Raw genomic sequence first — 15,428 nt, forward strand, 5'->3', positions numbered from 1 at the left:
TCGCAAAGGATTTGGAAAAGCACCATTTTCAGAGCATTTTGGTAATGTAAAAATTAAAAAGTGTTCACAGAGACAAAAATTAAAACTTAAGAACTAAAACAAGTACTAAAACATTTCAAGTAGGAGCCGTAAAACAAGAGAACACTTTAACAATAGTAATTCTGTAACAGCAGAAGACAAGGTAAGCAGATTGACCTTTCTGTTTCATGCATTCTGCATAAACTTTCAAAAGCTGGAGCTAGAGACAGTTTGAGATAGCAAGGAACAAATGCGAGTTAATGACATTCTAGTCGAAATCAAGAGGAAGAAAGGGGCTTGGGCAATGTAATGCCAAGGCAAGATAACCGCTGGTCCTTAAAGGTAACGAAGTGGATTCTATGAGAAGGCAAGCATAGCAGGGGGCGGCAGAAAGTTAGGTGGACGGATGAGAAGAAGTTTGCGGAGGTACGGTGGCCGCAACTGGCAAAGGACAGGGTTAAATGGAGAGACATGGGAGAGGCCTTTGCCCTGTAGTGGGCGTAGTCAGTTTGATGATGATGATGATGAAAAAATGTTCGTGGACAGGAGGGGAGTGAAAGGTCGCTAAAGGTCATGCACACCTAATTCTCCGTGAAAAAAATCAAACCACATTTCTCGAACTTAAGATTTGGAGATGTGCAACAAATAGCAGAGTGCTTACCTTGATGAAGTCATCAGCCAGACGGCTGCATTCACGATCGAACGGCGAGATGCTGTCCAGTAGCAGCGCCTTCCTCCGTCTCCGCAGCAACTCTTCTTCATCGTCTTCGTCCAGTCTTGCTGGAAGAGACTCGATGTCAAAATGGCTGCGTGCACAACAAAAGGAACAGCGTGTGGAGGGGATAGAAGTGCCCACTGATAAGTGATGTGTGAAGTCTTCAGCACAGATAGCTTTGGTCTATAGAGCTCCAAAACACTCAGGTGACAGCAAGAAATTATAATCTGCAAGGTCACAGGTCCAACTCATGCACTGCTTCTCAAAGCAGATTCAGAAAATGTGTCCAGGAGGCCGTTTTCGTGATTAGAAAAGGTAGAGTAATCAGTGCAGCTGAACCAGAGCCTTCCACAGCACTAGTATACATTTTTAAAGTAGGTGTAATCAATGGGTGCACTAAACTGTTAGTTAAAAAAAGCTACCTAACAAAGATATAGGATCGTCACAAAAAAAAATTGCAAGCTGAATAAAATCATTTGGCCAGCAAAAAAGAGGTTGCTGTTTCAGTAGCATTAAGCACCCTCATCTTCTCACCTGGCTTTTCAGGAAGAAAAAATAAAGGAAAGAAAACAAAGTTTCTTAAATGAGGATTTGTAAGCAAAAATGATTTCGACAAGTGAGTATATATAAATGGGTGAGTGGCTCTGGAGCTTCGGAGAACAGTCACGCAAACAAGAAGGTGGTTCGTTGGTTGACAGGGCACACTCAAATACTCAAGCGAGACTGAATGACTGAAGTGTACACAAATAAATGGCAAAATGGCTCACTTTCAACTGGCCAGAAAATGCCCAAAGCCAAATTAGTGACGCGCAACACAAGCCGTATTCCCAAGTGACCATTTTTTTCATGACGCAGTGTCTGGCATGGTGTCTTGCTCAACACACTGGCATGTTCTGTTAAATGTAACATACCAGCTGGCATGTATATAATCAAGCAAGCGAGCTTACCGATTGGAGGACAAGTTTCTGGCGGTGTGGCTGGGGGCTCGGAATCCTCGCTGTCTGATAGCTGGCTGAGCATAAGCTGAAAGTAGAATCCCTTCTTGGCCACCAGGTCATCGTGTCTGCCCTGCTCCACGATGTGGCCTTCATCCATCACATACACCATGTCTGCCTCCCGTAGCGTTGACAGCCGCTGCGTTACTATCAGCGTTGTGCGCCGAGGACTGCCCTGAAAACAGATACACCAGTTGCCTGCCATCCTATTCAATGACGTGTTTCCATGTTTTACGTTTTAGGTACACTTGCCAACTTTCCAACCATAATAAAAAACTTTAATTTGTTATCCTTGTGCAGGTCACACAAGTAATTGCAGTTGCTTTGAGAATGCACACAATTAATGACTCATATGGACTAAAGGACAAGGGAAGCTGACCTATGTTAGTTCCACTATGTAAGCCCTACATTATCAGAGGTCAATACAGTTAGTTTGTTGAGAAGTTTGTACCTCGATTAGAAATTCATACTTATGCAATAACGTAAAGGGAAGGACAAAGTAAAAAGACAATGGGGCACAACTAGCAACTGCCTGCTCCACTCCGCCACTGATGACGGCAGCGCGGAACACAAGAAAAACAGAGAAAACACTTAAAAACATACGATAAAATGTCCGCCGAAGTCCTATCAGTCAATTGCGATTAGTTGGTGCTGTGTTTTATTGTGGGGCTCTGTGTTCTCAGTTTCTGGGCTGGTTACTTGTGTGGCAACCGGCAAATGAACTCAGGGTTTCCATTTCCTTATTTATGAGAGCAAATTACAGGATGTATGCACTGTTTTCTAGATCGCATGCTATGAGGTTCTAATATCTCAAGTGTCAGCCTGTCTTTCGAGTACGCAAAACTGTTTCTTGAAACTTTGAAATACACTTCCTGCAACTTTTACAATGGTTGGCCAAATTTCCTGGTCCTGTTAACAACTTGCATGTGTTTTTCTGCTCTGCTAGCCTTTCAATGAAGAATCTTTCAACTTGGCTCATGTAGGCCTTTCTGCAAGAAAGCAGAATCTTATATACAACCCCAGCGGTGCATGGGATAAACTGATACTTGTGCTTAATGTTGAATGCCTTTGCATGACTTTGTGTCTTTTCTTGTTCACATACTCGCACAATCCTTTTAGCTTCATTGGGTATGACATCACGACTCTGACTTCGTGGTTTCCCGCTATGTTGCATCAACTAGCCCCCGCACAACCTTTGTCAATAAAGTGCACTCTCATTATTTCAGACTCACTTAATTCATACATTCAGTCAATTTGAACTGAAGCACTCTGCTGACATTTTGGTCCTGTCAGCATCAAATATGATATAAATAGGGGTCCGATTTTTCAGTTTTTATGTTTTGAAACTATGGTGCACTTTTTTTCTGTGTTTGTTTCAAAACATATAGCTTTCATTTATTTTTGCCTGCCAAATATTAATCTCTATGGATGAATTACCAGTATTTTTTCAGCAATATGGTGTGGTATTCCTGTGTAGTCAAAAGTCATTTTTTTTGCAAGCCTGAGCATTCAAATCACCAGTAATTAACACACAAAAAAATGGTAATTAATTACTGGTAAAGCACATATAGATGTACAAGCAGAAGGAAATGCTGACCCCAATAAAGAAAGGAACAGAAGTGAAATGATAGAACCGTCAGACAAAAACACAACTGGAAGTTGATGTCTGAAATGCGGTTTGTTATGCTGTCACTAGGCTGTAGTGCTAGGCTGAGCTAGAGGGCGAGGCATCAAGTGCTGTGTGTGTTCACAACAGCAATGGAACTGCTGCTTAACCATCGCAGTAGCCAGAACATGACACTTTTTCGTGATGCTTATGCATCGTTCATAGTATCCTTAGATGCAGTGAAGAAACCCACTTAACTAAGTAATTAACTGCCCTAAGCTAGTGATGACAGCAAAAAGTGCTACACCAGCAGACAATGTTTAGCGACGAGATGGTGCTTCCTAGTCTGCAGAAGCATGCAAGGTATTAGATGAGCAATACTGCAAAACGCACAATTGTATAATCTGATCCAATGGTAAGACTGTCTCTCCACTCCCCTGGCTTCTACACTCTGTTAATTTTTTGCTTTGACCGAATGTAACTCCCATTCAATAGCCAGCTGCTTATGTAGCATGCTTGTCAAGGATGCTGACCTTTTTCGGTTACAACCCAAATTCAAAAATTGATTTTAGCGAACTTTTATCACATTTTTTTCAGTTTAAACTTAAAAGTCCATCTCCTAGTTCTAAACATTGCCTTAATTCGAGAAGTCAAACAGATCTTTGGTCCCCTTCAAGTTCGAATTGTTGAGTTTATTTTCTTTAATTTCCATCTAGAACAGATGTGTTAAAATATTAGCTAGGTTAGATTCTCAACCAAACTGCTGTCACATTGAAATATGCATGTTTTAAGATGCTAGCAAAGCAGTTCAAGACTTTGGGAGAAGGATGGGGTTAGTTATGTGCATGCTACCTTAAACAGGTTCCCACGCACAAGAACTTCAGTGCACGTCAAACATAAGGTGGACAGAAATAATTTTCGCAGTACATGCCAGGAACAAACTTACTGAACTGGGGTGAATAACAGACAGATTTCAGAACAAACAACACGAGGCTTGGTTGTAGCAACCATCTGATACAAACAAATGCAGCATGTTCCATTGTACGTTCTCACCTTGGCAAGACACCGCAAAAGGTGGACTTCAGAGGCAGCATCCAGCGCACCCGTTGCATTGTCCAGAAGCAGAACCCTGGGAGTCTTCACGACTGCACGGGCAATCGCTATTCGCTGACGCTGCCCTTCACTTAGCTGGCAGCCCTGCTCTCCAACCTCAGTCTCATAACCCTGAGGAAAAATGAGTAAATAAAGAACAGGCATCAGACCCCATGTTATTCTCTAAAAAGTAAATATGTGCAGCACCAAGGAAGAGGGTGATTGCCATTGAAGAGCATCTTCAGGAGAACATGATGCATTACGCAAGGATGCATTATGCATTTGCACATCCAGACTGTTTTACAATGGCAACCTTTTTAGCCTGGAGAAGTTATCTAACAGCTCTCATGGAGAACTTTTTTTTCCTTTCTGCATGTTCCTATGCTCTCTGCCTGTATTTCTGCAAATAACATTCTAGCGATTCCAGTTAGTGTACCATTTTTTCGAGTGGCAACCACTTCTCTGAACTGTTTTGATAATGCAGCACCTATTACATTGCTCTTGCCATTTCTTCAATGCTTTCTAACCTCAATCACACAAGCACACTTCTAGGACTACAACTGCCATATGCTTCTCCCGAAACAGATGTGGACGACTGAGAGAAACTTTAACTAAACTCAGTGCTGATCTTTCCTCATAAGTGTCTGAGCCATGCCTAAAGCTCTGAAACAAAGCATATGTGACACATGCTGGACAGACATGCAAGGGCACTGAAGCAAGGTAAGATAAAAAGTGGTTAAAAACTAAACAAAAATGCAGCCAGGTCATTTGGTATAGTGTGCATCAACAAAAATAAGAAATGTTTAAAATGAAAGTGAGACTACAACAAGGTGCCGCAATATTAATCGTGAGAACATGCGAGGCACCCAGAATTCCATCTTTGCACTTGAAATAAAAATCATTAAAAATGGTGGTAAAAACTAACTGTTTATAGTGAGTACCAGATCATTTCAGCATTTGTCTCTTTTTTTTTTTGCAGAAAACAATGAATTCTGCTTAATGAAAACCTTTCACAGTATTACTGTAAATGTACAGGCACCAGGATAACTCGTATTTTCGTTGAGCCTCATGATAATGGACCTGTAATAACCAAACTTCCAGCCCCAACCATATAATCCGGTGTCCCAGAAATTAATTCTTCGACCCCCTTTTCCTGGTCAGCGTATGGAGACACCTAGCTGCCCTAATATAAAACCCCCGGCACTGCAAACTTGGCCTGTGATGTCGCACACCAGCTCCCATGGTGCCACATGACATGCCTTCCATTGCTGCAGCACAATTTGTGCTCTAAGATCTGGTCTATAGTGACTGTGCACATATTCCCACACCATGATTCGAGAAGGACCCTCTTCTCCTATGCTAAAACAGGGCACAGTGCATTCCATCACCTGCAGCACTTCTCCATGCTTTTCCTGAGCAGGTACTCTACATGGACATTTGGAATATGTTCAGCTTGGCAAAAAGCTCAGTCAGCCTTGCCTGCTGTTGCCAGCAGTCTTGTGAGAAGTTTTTGTCAGTACCAACATGAGGAACATAATTTTCTCCTTTTTGCTGCTTGTGCTATAGACAAGCTACACCATTATCACTTTTCATGGCAGTCTGGCTTTGGCACCGCTATGCTTCTTGGTTTCGGTGACTGTTGGCTTCTGTCATGTCTGCAGTACTTCGACATTCTGAACCATACATGTCAGCACATTGTATTTCATGGCAGTAAAAATCTCACAGAAACGAAAATTTTCACCTTCCCAGAAGACTTCATTTTTGAGGGGTTCGACAACTGTCTGTGAAGAAAATGGCTACGCACAGAGAACAAACAAGGAAAATTGACATTTGTGGGAGAAGGGTTGCACCAAACTACCAGCTATTGGAAAGCAGAGAGAAAAATTTACAAGACACGACCATTTTCGTTTTCATGTACATATCAAGGGAGCCCGTGGTAGACTTTACCTTTGGAAGGCTGATGATGAAATCATGCATGCCAACAAGTTTGGCTGCCTCGACTACTTCTGCCATTGTGGTGTCCTCCTGGCCAAACTGGATGTTCTCGGCGACGGAGTAGTTGAACAGAGTCGGCCTCTCACTCACAAGGCTCACCTTCGAACGCAGCCAACGTACACTCAGCGAGCGCAAATTCACACCGTCCAGAGTGATCTGTGTTGAACAGAGAGTAACAAGAAAAGCATTTCTTGTGCACTGACTTCTGACTGAAGCAATTTGTCATGTTCAGATTTATTCACCAAACATAATCAAATAAAAGCAACACTCAGTTTGACCATGAAATGGCACATGCAACCCACATTTCGAAACAAAAGTCATACTTTAAAGTAGTTCCCAACATGCACTGATTAGCCAAGGCTGAGAAACGATACAAAGAAAAGTTTTTAAGTGGACTCATTTTGTTTCTACATAAATTTGACATCACACAGTGCTCTGGCACAAATTGAAGATTAGAACAGTCTTCCGAGAGTTTCTTCCAAAAGAGATCCAACCTGAGTATAATTTCTCTTTCTCCAAATCATGCATATCCTCATGAGAACCCTGCCGATGAGAACTACGCTCAGGTGCAAATGCAATCCATCACTGCTACACAATCCACTTCTCATAGCAAAAAGTATACTCAATGCTTTTGAGCTCAATGGGTGTGGCATGTTTGATTGAAAGCACAACACAAACATAATGGTGTCGGGAAATACCCTAGGCTCCAACAAGATACCATACCAGCTTTTGCATCACATGAAAATAGTCATAAAACCTTCAAAGCTAACCTTCTTGGCAGTGATCACAGCACGTGGTGCCCTGGTCACATCTTCAAGGTGAGGTTTTCCAATCCCATTGTTTGACAGCTCAAAACTGACAAGAATAACTTTTTGGTCCTTTAAAGTAAGGACTATTATGTTGCTAAGGTATTATGACTCTTATGATGTTGTTAAGGTAGAAGTGTATGCTGCTTGTGGTCTCAGGCATGTGCTGCATATATCTAAAGCGTAGCTAAGGGCACAACACTCAGAACGTTTGTTTCTAGTCTTAATTCCTCGTTCTCCTTTAAATGCCTTATTGAGCTAACTACAGCCAGTTACTGTATACCTCTCCAAATAAAAATTTTACACTGGTTATCTTTCACAATTCCAGTGATTAATTTTTACAGCTATATCCTAAGCGCAACTTTCAGGTGAGCCACAATATTAATGAGCATGAGCAAAACAGTAATGCTCAAATGAAAACCCAAACACACGGCGCGCATGTCAACAGCATACTAAAGCAACTCTTATCAATGTGAGCCTCTCAAACTCTAAAAGCGTCATAATTACAATATGTTCGTAAAAGCATAAATGACAGCAAAAGTACAAAAAACAAACCACTACTTTATGATATAAAGTTCTGCATAAGTAATTCTAAAATAATGCCTGCAAATTCATGCCGATTTCTAGGAGTTTTTTCCAGGTCAGACCTTAGCTGGTCTGAGCACGTAAATCACACCCGAGTGAGGTTATGCAGATCCCTTGCCATGATATACAGACAAAAAGATTTTTTGCCATTGCATGTTAGGAAACAATTGTATTTCTGATTTATCCACTCTCACCAAACACACTGCCTGCCAATCCACTCTCACCTGATATACTGCCATCTAGTCTGGCGAACGTGCAACAAGGTATGTCCTGATTACCTTTCTTCCTCACAAAAAAAAAGAGCCTCAGAAGTTATATCTTCGCATTAATGCTCATCAATAAACTTCCTGTAATAGAGTTTGAACATATTACCATTTCTACAACTCTATAATTTTTTCTTTGCCACATTGATTTTCCGCAAAGTTAAACATGATCATGCCACCTTTTCAAACACATATTTAAACAAATATGTGGTGTACAATTTACGCACCATTTCACTGAAGGGGTTAAGAGCAAGAATGAAATATGGTACTAAAACCATACATAATCGAATAACTGCGCTCTGTAATGTATATCCATACTTAACTAAACTCGCCAAAGAAACCGTAACTATGCCTAATTTTAAAAAACTAGTAAAGCTACTCCCACTTCCCTCAAATGTATCACGGCTTTCTCCTGATGTCCCATCAAAGTATCCACAAATTTATTCACAATTTATATTGCATGATTCAAATTGGTGATTTGTAGCCTTGTGAAACACTTGCAAATGATTGTTATAGACACTGTATAACTGTCTTCACAAATAATTCTGTTCCAGTGACTTTATATGTGTTCATTCTTGTGTGCCTACCTGTGTAATTAGCTCTGGAATTTTCATTGTGTCTAAACATACAGTCAAGCCCACTTATAACAATATTCAAGCGCCATGGAAATACCATTGTTATAACCAATAATTGTTATAACAGGGTTGTGCCGAAAAAAAAGAAAGGATGACAAACTTCAGAGCATTTATTGACAGTAAATGCCCAGAGGGGTTTGATAATTCTAATGCCTGTAAAAACTCGTTAAATCGAACTTCAGGGATCCGGAACAATGTTCACCGTTCACCGATAACCAAAGCACCGCCATCACTGCGCCACCGGGAGTTGCGCACCTCCATGTTACAGGAATCAAGCCGGCTTTTTGGAAGCTATTCTTATGAGAAATTCAAGAAGTATGCAGAACCAAGGGTGCGGTGACAGCTGACAAGAGAACAACCGCGCTGGCTGCATGCACACGCGCTGCACTGACTGATTAGGGGTACGCATGGCGTGCGTAGCCAATGCACCAATGCAGCAGCTCTCCTGATGCGATGACGCCTGCCTCTTTTGCTTTCGTGGCGTTGCTGCGCCAGCTTAGTGCATTGGTCGGCCCCACACATGCACGCTTTTGTGTTGTAAGCATGGTTTTGCTGGTGTGGTTGTAGCATTTCTTTTCTTTTTCTGTAATGGTTGACACTCAATTACCAGATTTAATTGTTATAACCAATAATGTGCCTTGACAGCATTGCTATAAGCAGTTTATTTTACCATAGAACACATGGCAAAGCTGATGGTGCCATGACCGACCATTGTTATATCCGATATATTGTTATAACCAGTATTGTTATAAGTGGACTTGACTGTACATCTAGTGATTTTTTGCTGGCTGTCAGATGTATACGTCTGGGGTGAAGGCCTTGTCAGGAGACATAGGAGTCTCCTTTTGCCCTACCTCGTAAACATATTTCACATGTGTATTCACATCCAAAATAAAGTGATATTGAAATTGAGTAATGTCATGCCCTGCTATACAGCGTGTTACTTGTGCACACTGCTTTCTCTCCCCAGATGACTAGACCTCACTTTTATTTGGCCATCCCAGAGGTATCAGTGAGCAGGGCTTACCTCGCCATAGCAAGGGTCGTAGAAGCGGACAATGAGGTTGAGCAGAGTGGTCTTCCCTGAGCCACTTGTGCCACACACGGCCACCACCTGGCCCTCGCTTGCTTCCAAGCTGACATCACGCAGAACCTGGCAGTCATGGGGCAGCAAGTGCGAGCAAAGAATATAAGAACTAGGAACACCACTTTCACCAAGTGCTTTCCATAAAAATGTATTGGTGATCTGACATACCCGATAACTTGTACCTTTGTGTTTGTATTCTCAACAAAACTCTTTTGCAAGTCATGACTTTCATATGAAAACTGGCACAACTGATGGTGTTTCCCAATGGGTCAGTGAGTGGCTGTCAGTGTGGTGCTGTACATAATTTCTATTTGGCACAATATATTAAGGCACTGTAATTTCTTTTGCACTTCAGTGGCTTTCTTTGCACTTCCTTGACTTTCTTTTTTAATTGTTGGATTCTTCTGAATTTTCGAAGCATCCACAAGTGTGGCACCTTGTATCTACTTAAGAGAATGATTGTGATGAAGCATTTTATTATTCTGAAAGGGGCTAGGCAACACAGCTACAGTGCTGCTTCCCCTGAAGACCTCAACTGTTAATGCAATGATATCCATTAAAGCAAGCTGATTACCAGTGTAGAGTGAAGGGCATTTAAGAAGGTGTGATCTGAATATCTTCTCTTGTAAGATGAAATCGTCGAAGAGCAGCTGTACAGGAATGCAACTCAAACAATCCTTGTTAGATAAAGCAAAACCTTCCCAACCCACCATTGGTGACCCCATGCCAACCTCACAAATGAAGATATGCTACAGACTTCAAAGCCATGCAGTTATCCCTCATTCTTGTCATTCGTGCAGCAGGTAGCACTTGTAGCAACCAGTGTTAAAAAAGATATGCTATGCAATTAATACAAGTTCTTTCAACTGTGGGGACTTGCCCTTTTTCTCAAACCCACACAACTTATACAACACCATGCTTATTACAATGTTCTCATTATCAAAATGTGGAATATTGTTCAACACAGCATGCCAGAACCATTTTTTGCTCATCTGTTGAATGCTGAACAGTAGTTCCAAATGGCATGCAACTAGAATGTCTCTAGCTCAGCACAAAATCCTGAAATTTGTCTCTTGCAGCTCTCCAATTTTCATCTTGCTGAACCATACATGCAGACAGAAAAATTCTTTCTTGTAACTCTTTTTCCTTGGTTGCAAGCCAAGTGCATCTCTGAGAATTGTGATAAGATTTCGCCCATGTGCAGGTGAAACGTTGCTCAGTCTAAAAATATGAGCGCAACGGCTGCTTTTAGTATCATAGATCTTCTATATTCCGATTCCCTCAGAGGAAAGCACAACAACGAAAGTGGGAAGCACACAGATGATGCCTCAAAAACAAGATCCAAGTTGCTCTTGGTAAAACCTACAACAAAACTAATATCACACTGTAATATCAGGTTGAATGGACAAAGCAGAGGATACACTCTATTGATAAAGCAAATTTTGGTTAGGTCATCAATCCCTAAGCAAGCCAATGAAAAAGCAATTTATTTTTTATTTCTTTATGCTGAAATTACAGTATAAAGAGTGGCAACAGAGTCGCACAGATACCAGATGCCAGATATACAAGCAGAAGCATGCAAGTTAGAATGGGGAGACAGAGTGAAAACTTTTTGGCTTGGTTTTGTTGGAAGAGTCAAGCTTCCTCCTTACCATATGGCCGGGGCACCTGGGATAAAAAAAGCTGACATCCTTAAAGGATAAATCGGATGTGAACTGCTTTAGCTGCAATCCAAGCTCAGAGTATGAGTCAATATCAGGCCTCTGAAAAAGAAAAGCATACAAAACTTACATTAAGAATGTGACTTGGGTGTTGCCTAATAAAAATATGAATCACAGTCCAAAATTTGACATCAAGTACTGCAGTTAGAAATGGCAATCTCAGTACTCAATAATAAAAAAAAAACTAAATCTGAAATTTTGATGCCTCCATTCTTTTTGGCCAAACTTTGCTGTTTTTACAATCCTATAACCCATGCAGTAATCACTTGTTTGCACTAATAATGAGACGAAGATAAACATGAGAAAAACGTGAGACTAAAAGAAAATACGACACAGAGGGTACTGAAGCATCCAGATGAATGACTGAAAAGAAGTGCTCATAATAAGCAATGTATATGAATATAACACTAACTTTCTTTGACCTTTTGATTTGCATCTAATGATTTATTTGCTCTCTTTGTCACATACAACCAAAGGACAAAAAGGCCAAGTGAGGGAGTTGCAATCCAAGAATGAACTTCTGGATCAAAGCCGCTTACATCGGTACAAGAAAAAAGAAAGCATTCAGTTTAGTCCACGAACTTTGTCTATATCCCATAACATAGAGTGACATTTAATGCTTTCACAACAACAGTCCTCTGCTCTCAAGTAATCAGGACTGACTGATAACACCGAGTAAAGGCTGTTTTTTTTTTTTCAGCCAGTGAATTTTCACTCTATTCATTACATGGCAGAACTGTCACTGCAATGGAGGTCAATATTTCTTTTTAACTTCTTCAGCTGTTTCGGTTTAGCCAGAACCACTCTTTCAACACCGTTTACTCTAGCCATGACTCGTCTCGTCAAAGAGTTCACACCAAACTGACAGCCGCACAGTCAGCCAAAGCACATCACTTCCTAATGCAACATTTCTGCCCTGCAAAGGGGTCATTCTTGGTCCCAATACCATGTAAATAGGACTGCCCACATCTTTCATAAGCACTTGAGCATAGCATAAGCATTTGCATATACCTAAACTCCTGCTTTATTAAAGCTGAAACTTTGCAATGAAAGCATGTTGCAGTTCACTTTATTTGTGCAGTCTGCAAACACACAACAAATACACATATTAATTATTGTCTTGAAGAAAGAAAAGTGTCGTCGTTCACGCTACCAATAGTTAGGATTTACGTTGTCTGAACACAAAGCACAAAGGGAGACAGGATACAACCACCAAGGTTTCGTAACATTGTTCTTAATTTTTATTCTTGTTTGTTCAGTTTACTAGTAGTTTAGCGTCTCGCAAGACAGGTTCCCTCATACACACCTCCTCAGTTAAAAAAAATTGGCAGTGGTTTAGCTCTGGTTAAACCTGGAGGATTGCGAAAGCAACGAGGAGAGAGAGAGAGAGAGGCGATGGAGAGCGCGCGGCAGCAGTGGCAGCCCCAGCACACTAGCTATGCTCCGCTACAGTGCATGCGCAACTGGCGAGCGTGGCGGCAGCATCTATGAGTCACCCGCGCAGCCACAGTGGCAGCGTGCCAGCTGCGTGCCGTCCTTGCGCATGCGCAGTATAGCCTTGCTTTAGCTCCGTGAAATGGCTCGGCGACTCGCGTAGCGTTGCTTCCGCAACAAAAAATTGGCAATGGTTCAGCTCTCGTTAAACATGGAGTGTTGTGAAAGCAATGGGGAGAGAGAGAGAGGCGATGAAGAGCGCGTGGCAGTGCCGGCGCCCCGGCACACTAGTTATGCGCCGCTACTGCACATGCGCAACTGGTGAGCGCAGCGGCGGAACCTCTGAGTCACCCGTGCAGCGACGGCGGCGGCGCGCCAGCTGTGCACCGTGTGACGTCACTGCTCTTTGTGCATGCGCAGTATGGCCTTTCGTCAGCTCCGTAAAATGGCTCGGCGACTCGCTTAGTGTTGCTTTTTCAACAAAAATGCTCTTATTACTTTTCAAATATCGAGCTATACTCCCGCACCAATTTACACCAACAACTGATGAATCTAAATACAAAAAAATGAAGGGGAATGCTTTAAGCAGCTGTGCAGGAAGTAGAGGTGTCATCTTTATACTTGGAGCAGAATCGCTCTGGACCAGTCAACATTTACACACTTACATAAAGGCGTCTTTGAAAACTTTTTGTTGCAGGAAAAATTTTTAAGGGTCACAATCGAAGAATGAATTTCGCAAATACTTTTGTGCACATACACAAAGGATGCTAACCACATATATATACACAAATACATAATAGATACAACATGAGCATACATTACAAATATAAAACTGTGCACACAGCTACGTGTACTGCCACGTTCAAAGCAGCCTGCAACATGAGACCTTTGGCCTCAGCTTGCTTCACGAGGCACTGCATGCCTGGTACAACCCAAGGGTGATAGATTGGCTAATATATAATGGGAAAGGTTATCTCCAGGGTTTCCAACCATTTAGTGCAGTGCATCATGCAGCATTAGGCTATAAACCACTACACATGCCCTGGCTGCAGGTGGTAAATTTTCACTTTACATGCAATAAAATTAAAATGCACTTTGTGTACGTTTATGTGAGAGGTATCACGGGGTGCCAATCACCACCATTATTTGTTCCTAAAGCTGACAGATCTTTTAATGATAGCATTCAGTCTTCATTTCGCGGCTTATTATTTGTGCACATGGAATAGCGGGAGGTGTGCAAGCCTTCAATGGGCCATACCATGACTAAGCTGCCTTTTTATCCACTGTAAAGTTTTTGATGACCTCCTGAGTAAAGATGCACGAGTTAAAATTGATGGGAGGCTTTCGCACCTGTTACAACCATTTCTGCCAAGCCTCCAAGATTTTTTTCATTGTGGTTTTACTAGGGAGTAATAAAAAAAGGGAATAAAAGCAGCAACCCTCCTGAAAGCCTATGAAAATCAATACCAGCCATGCCATGACATAAGTATAGTACCTGCAAGAAGGAAAGGAAAGAGAACCGCGAGAGAGAAAAGGCAGGAAGGTTCAGCAGATGCGTTTTGTCAGCTACCCTGCACAGGGGAGAAGAGGATGAGAAGAGAGGAATGAGACATAAGCAGAAAGGAGAACAGGTACAGTGAACATGCAATGACGTGCATAGAGTTTATAAATGCCTGAAGACTGTGAGGCCTGAAGACTTAATTTACTGCAGTCACAGTCAAGCGGCCTACGGGTTGTGGACAAGTTGGGCCATGGTCTACGTATCCTAGCTTCTAAGAAAGATCCGGTGTCAGTTTCGCTTAATGATGTCCACAGGGCCCAGCATGGGGTGTAGAAGCAAGGACAGAGGCACAGGATGCTGTTTATGGTTTGTGGCTTATGGGGTTAAACGTACCAAAGTGACTCAGGCTATGAGAGCCGCCATTGTGGAGGGCTCCGGTAATGAATAATTTCAATCACTTGCGATTCTTTAACATGCACCGACATCGAACAATACACCGGATGTCGGTGCGCAATGGTTTCCCGATGCAAAGGTTTATCAATGTCAGGCTGAATTGCCTGCAGTAAATTTCTTTGGCATCGCCCGTCCAAATGGGATGTCGTAAACCTGTAGTCCTGTATAGGACAACAGCCCCTATTCCAGTAGGTGCTTGTTCATATAAGACTGTGGTAATCCATTTTACAAAAGCAAAGAAATCTTTCAATACCACATTCCTTCAGCCAAGTATAACAGACTGGGCACGCTTGTTTCTAAGCTAAAATCGTCTTGGTGGTGGTATCAGCCTTGCCTCCCAGGCTGTTTCAGGCATGAGGTTCACTTGTGCGAGAGGAGCTGGGTGTTAAATTGTCTCGTAACTTCCGTACAGACTACCTGCCCAAGCAGACGCAGCACATCTTAGAGAGCGAAGTCAAACTGTTTTGCTGTGTTGTGATACGGAAAAGCAACAATGCCAGCAAGCACACTTCTAAGCTCTTT

The 15,428-nt window shown here is 42.0% G+C and overlaps 1 protein-coding gene across 4 annotated transcripts in view; it reads right to left on the bottom strand.

The window, feature by feature from the left end:
* LOC149363918 (ATP-dependent translocase ABCB1-like) overlaps positions 1 to 15,428 on the bottom strand; it is a 125,846-nt gene that overhangs the window by 16,743 nt on the left and 93,675 nt on the right. For all 4 annotated transcript variants that reach the window (XM_089573902.1, XM_089573904.1, XM_089573903.1 and 1 more), the window contains exons 11-16: positions 11,450 to 11,560; positions 9,738 to 9,863; positions 6,374 to 6,577; positions 4,388 to 4,558; positions 1,681 to 1,903; positions 680 to 798 (exon numbers count right to left, since the gene is read on the bottom strand). In XM_089573902.1, coding sequence (XP_089430028.1) covers positions 680 to 798; positions 1,681 to 1,903; positions 4,388 to 4,558; positions 6,374 to 6,577; positions 9,738 to 9,863; positions 11,450 to 11,560 — 954 coding nt within the window. The remainder of the gene's footprint in view (positions 1 to 679; positions 799 to 1,680; positions 1,904 to 4,387; positions 4,559 to 6,373; positions 6,578 to 9,737; positions 9,864 to 11,449; positions 11,561 to 15,428) is intronic.

This window comes from Amblyomma mixtum, chromosome 2 (genome assembly GCF_055824585.1).
Source record: "Amblyomma mixtum isolate Tamu chromosome 2, ASM5582458v1, whole genome shotgun sequence".
Lineage (NCBI taxonomy): Eukaryota > Metazoa > Arthropoda > Arachnida > Ixodida > Ixodidae > Amblyomma > Amblyomma mixtum.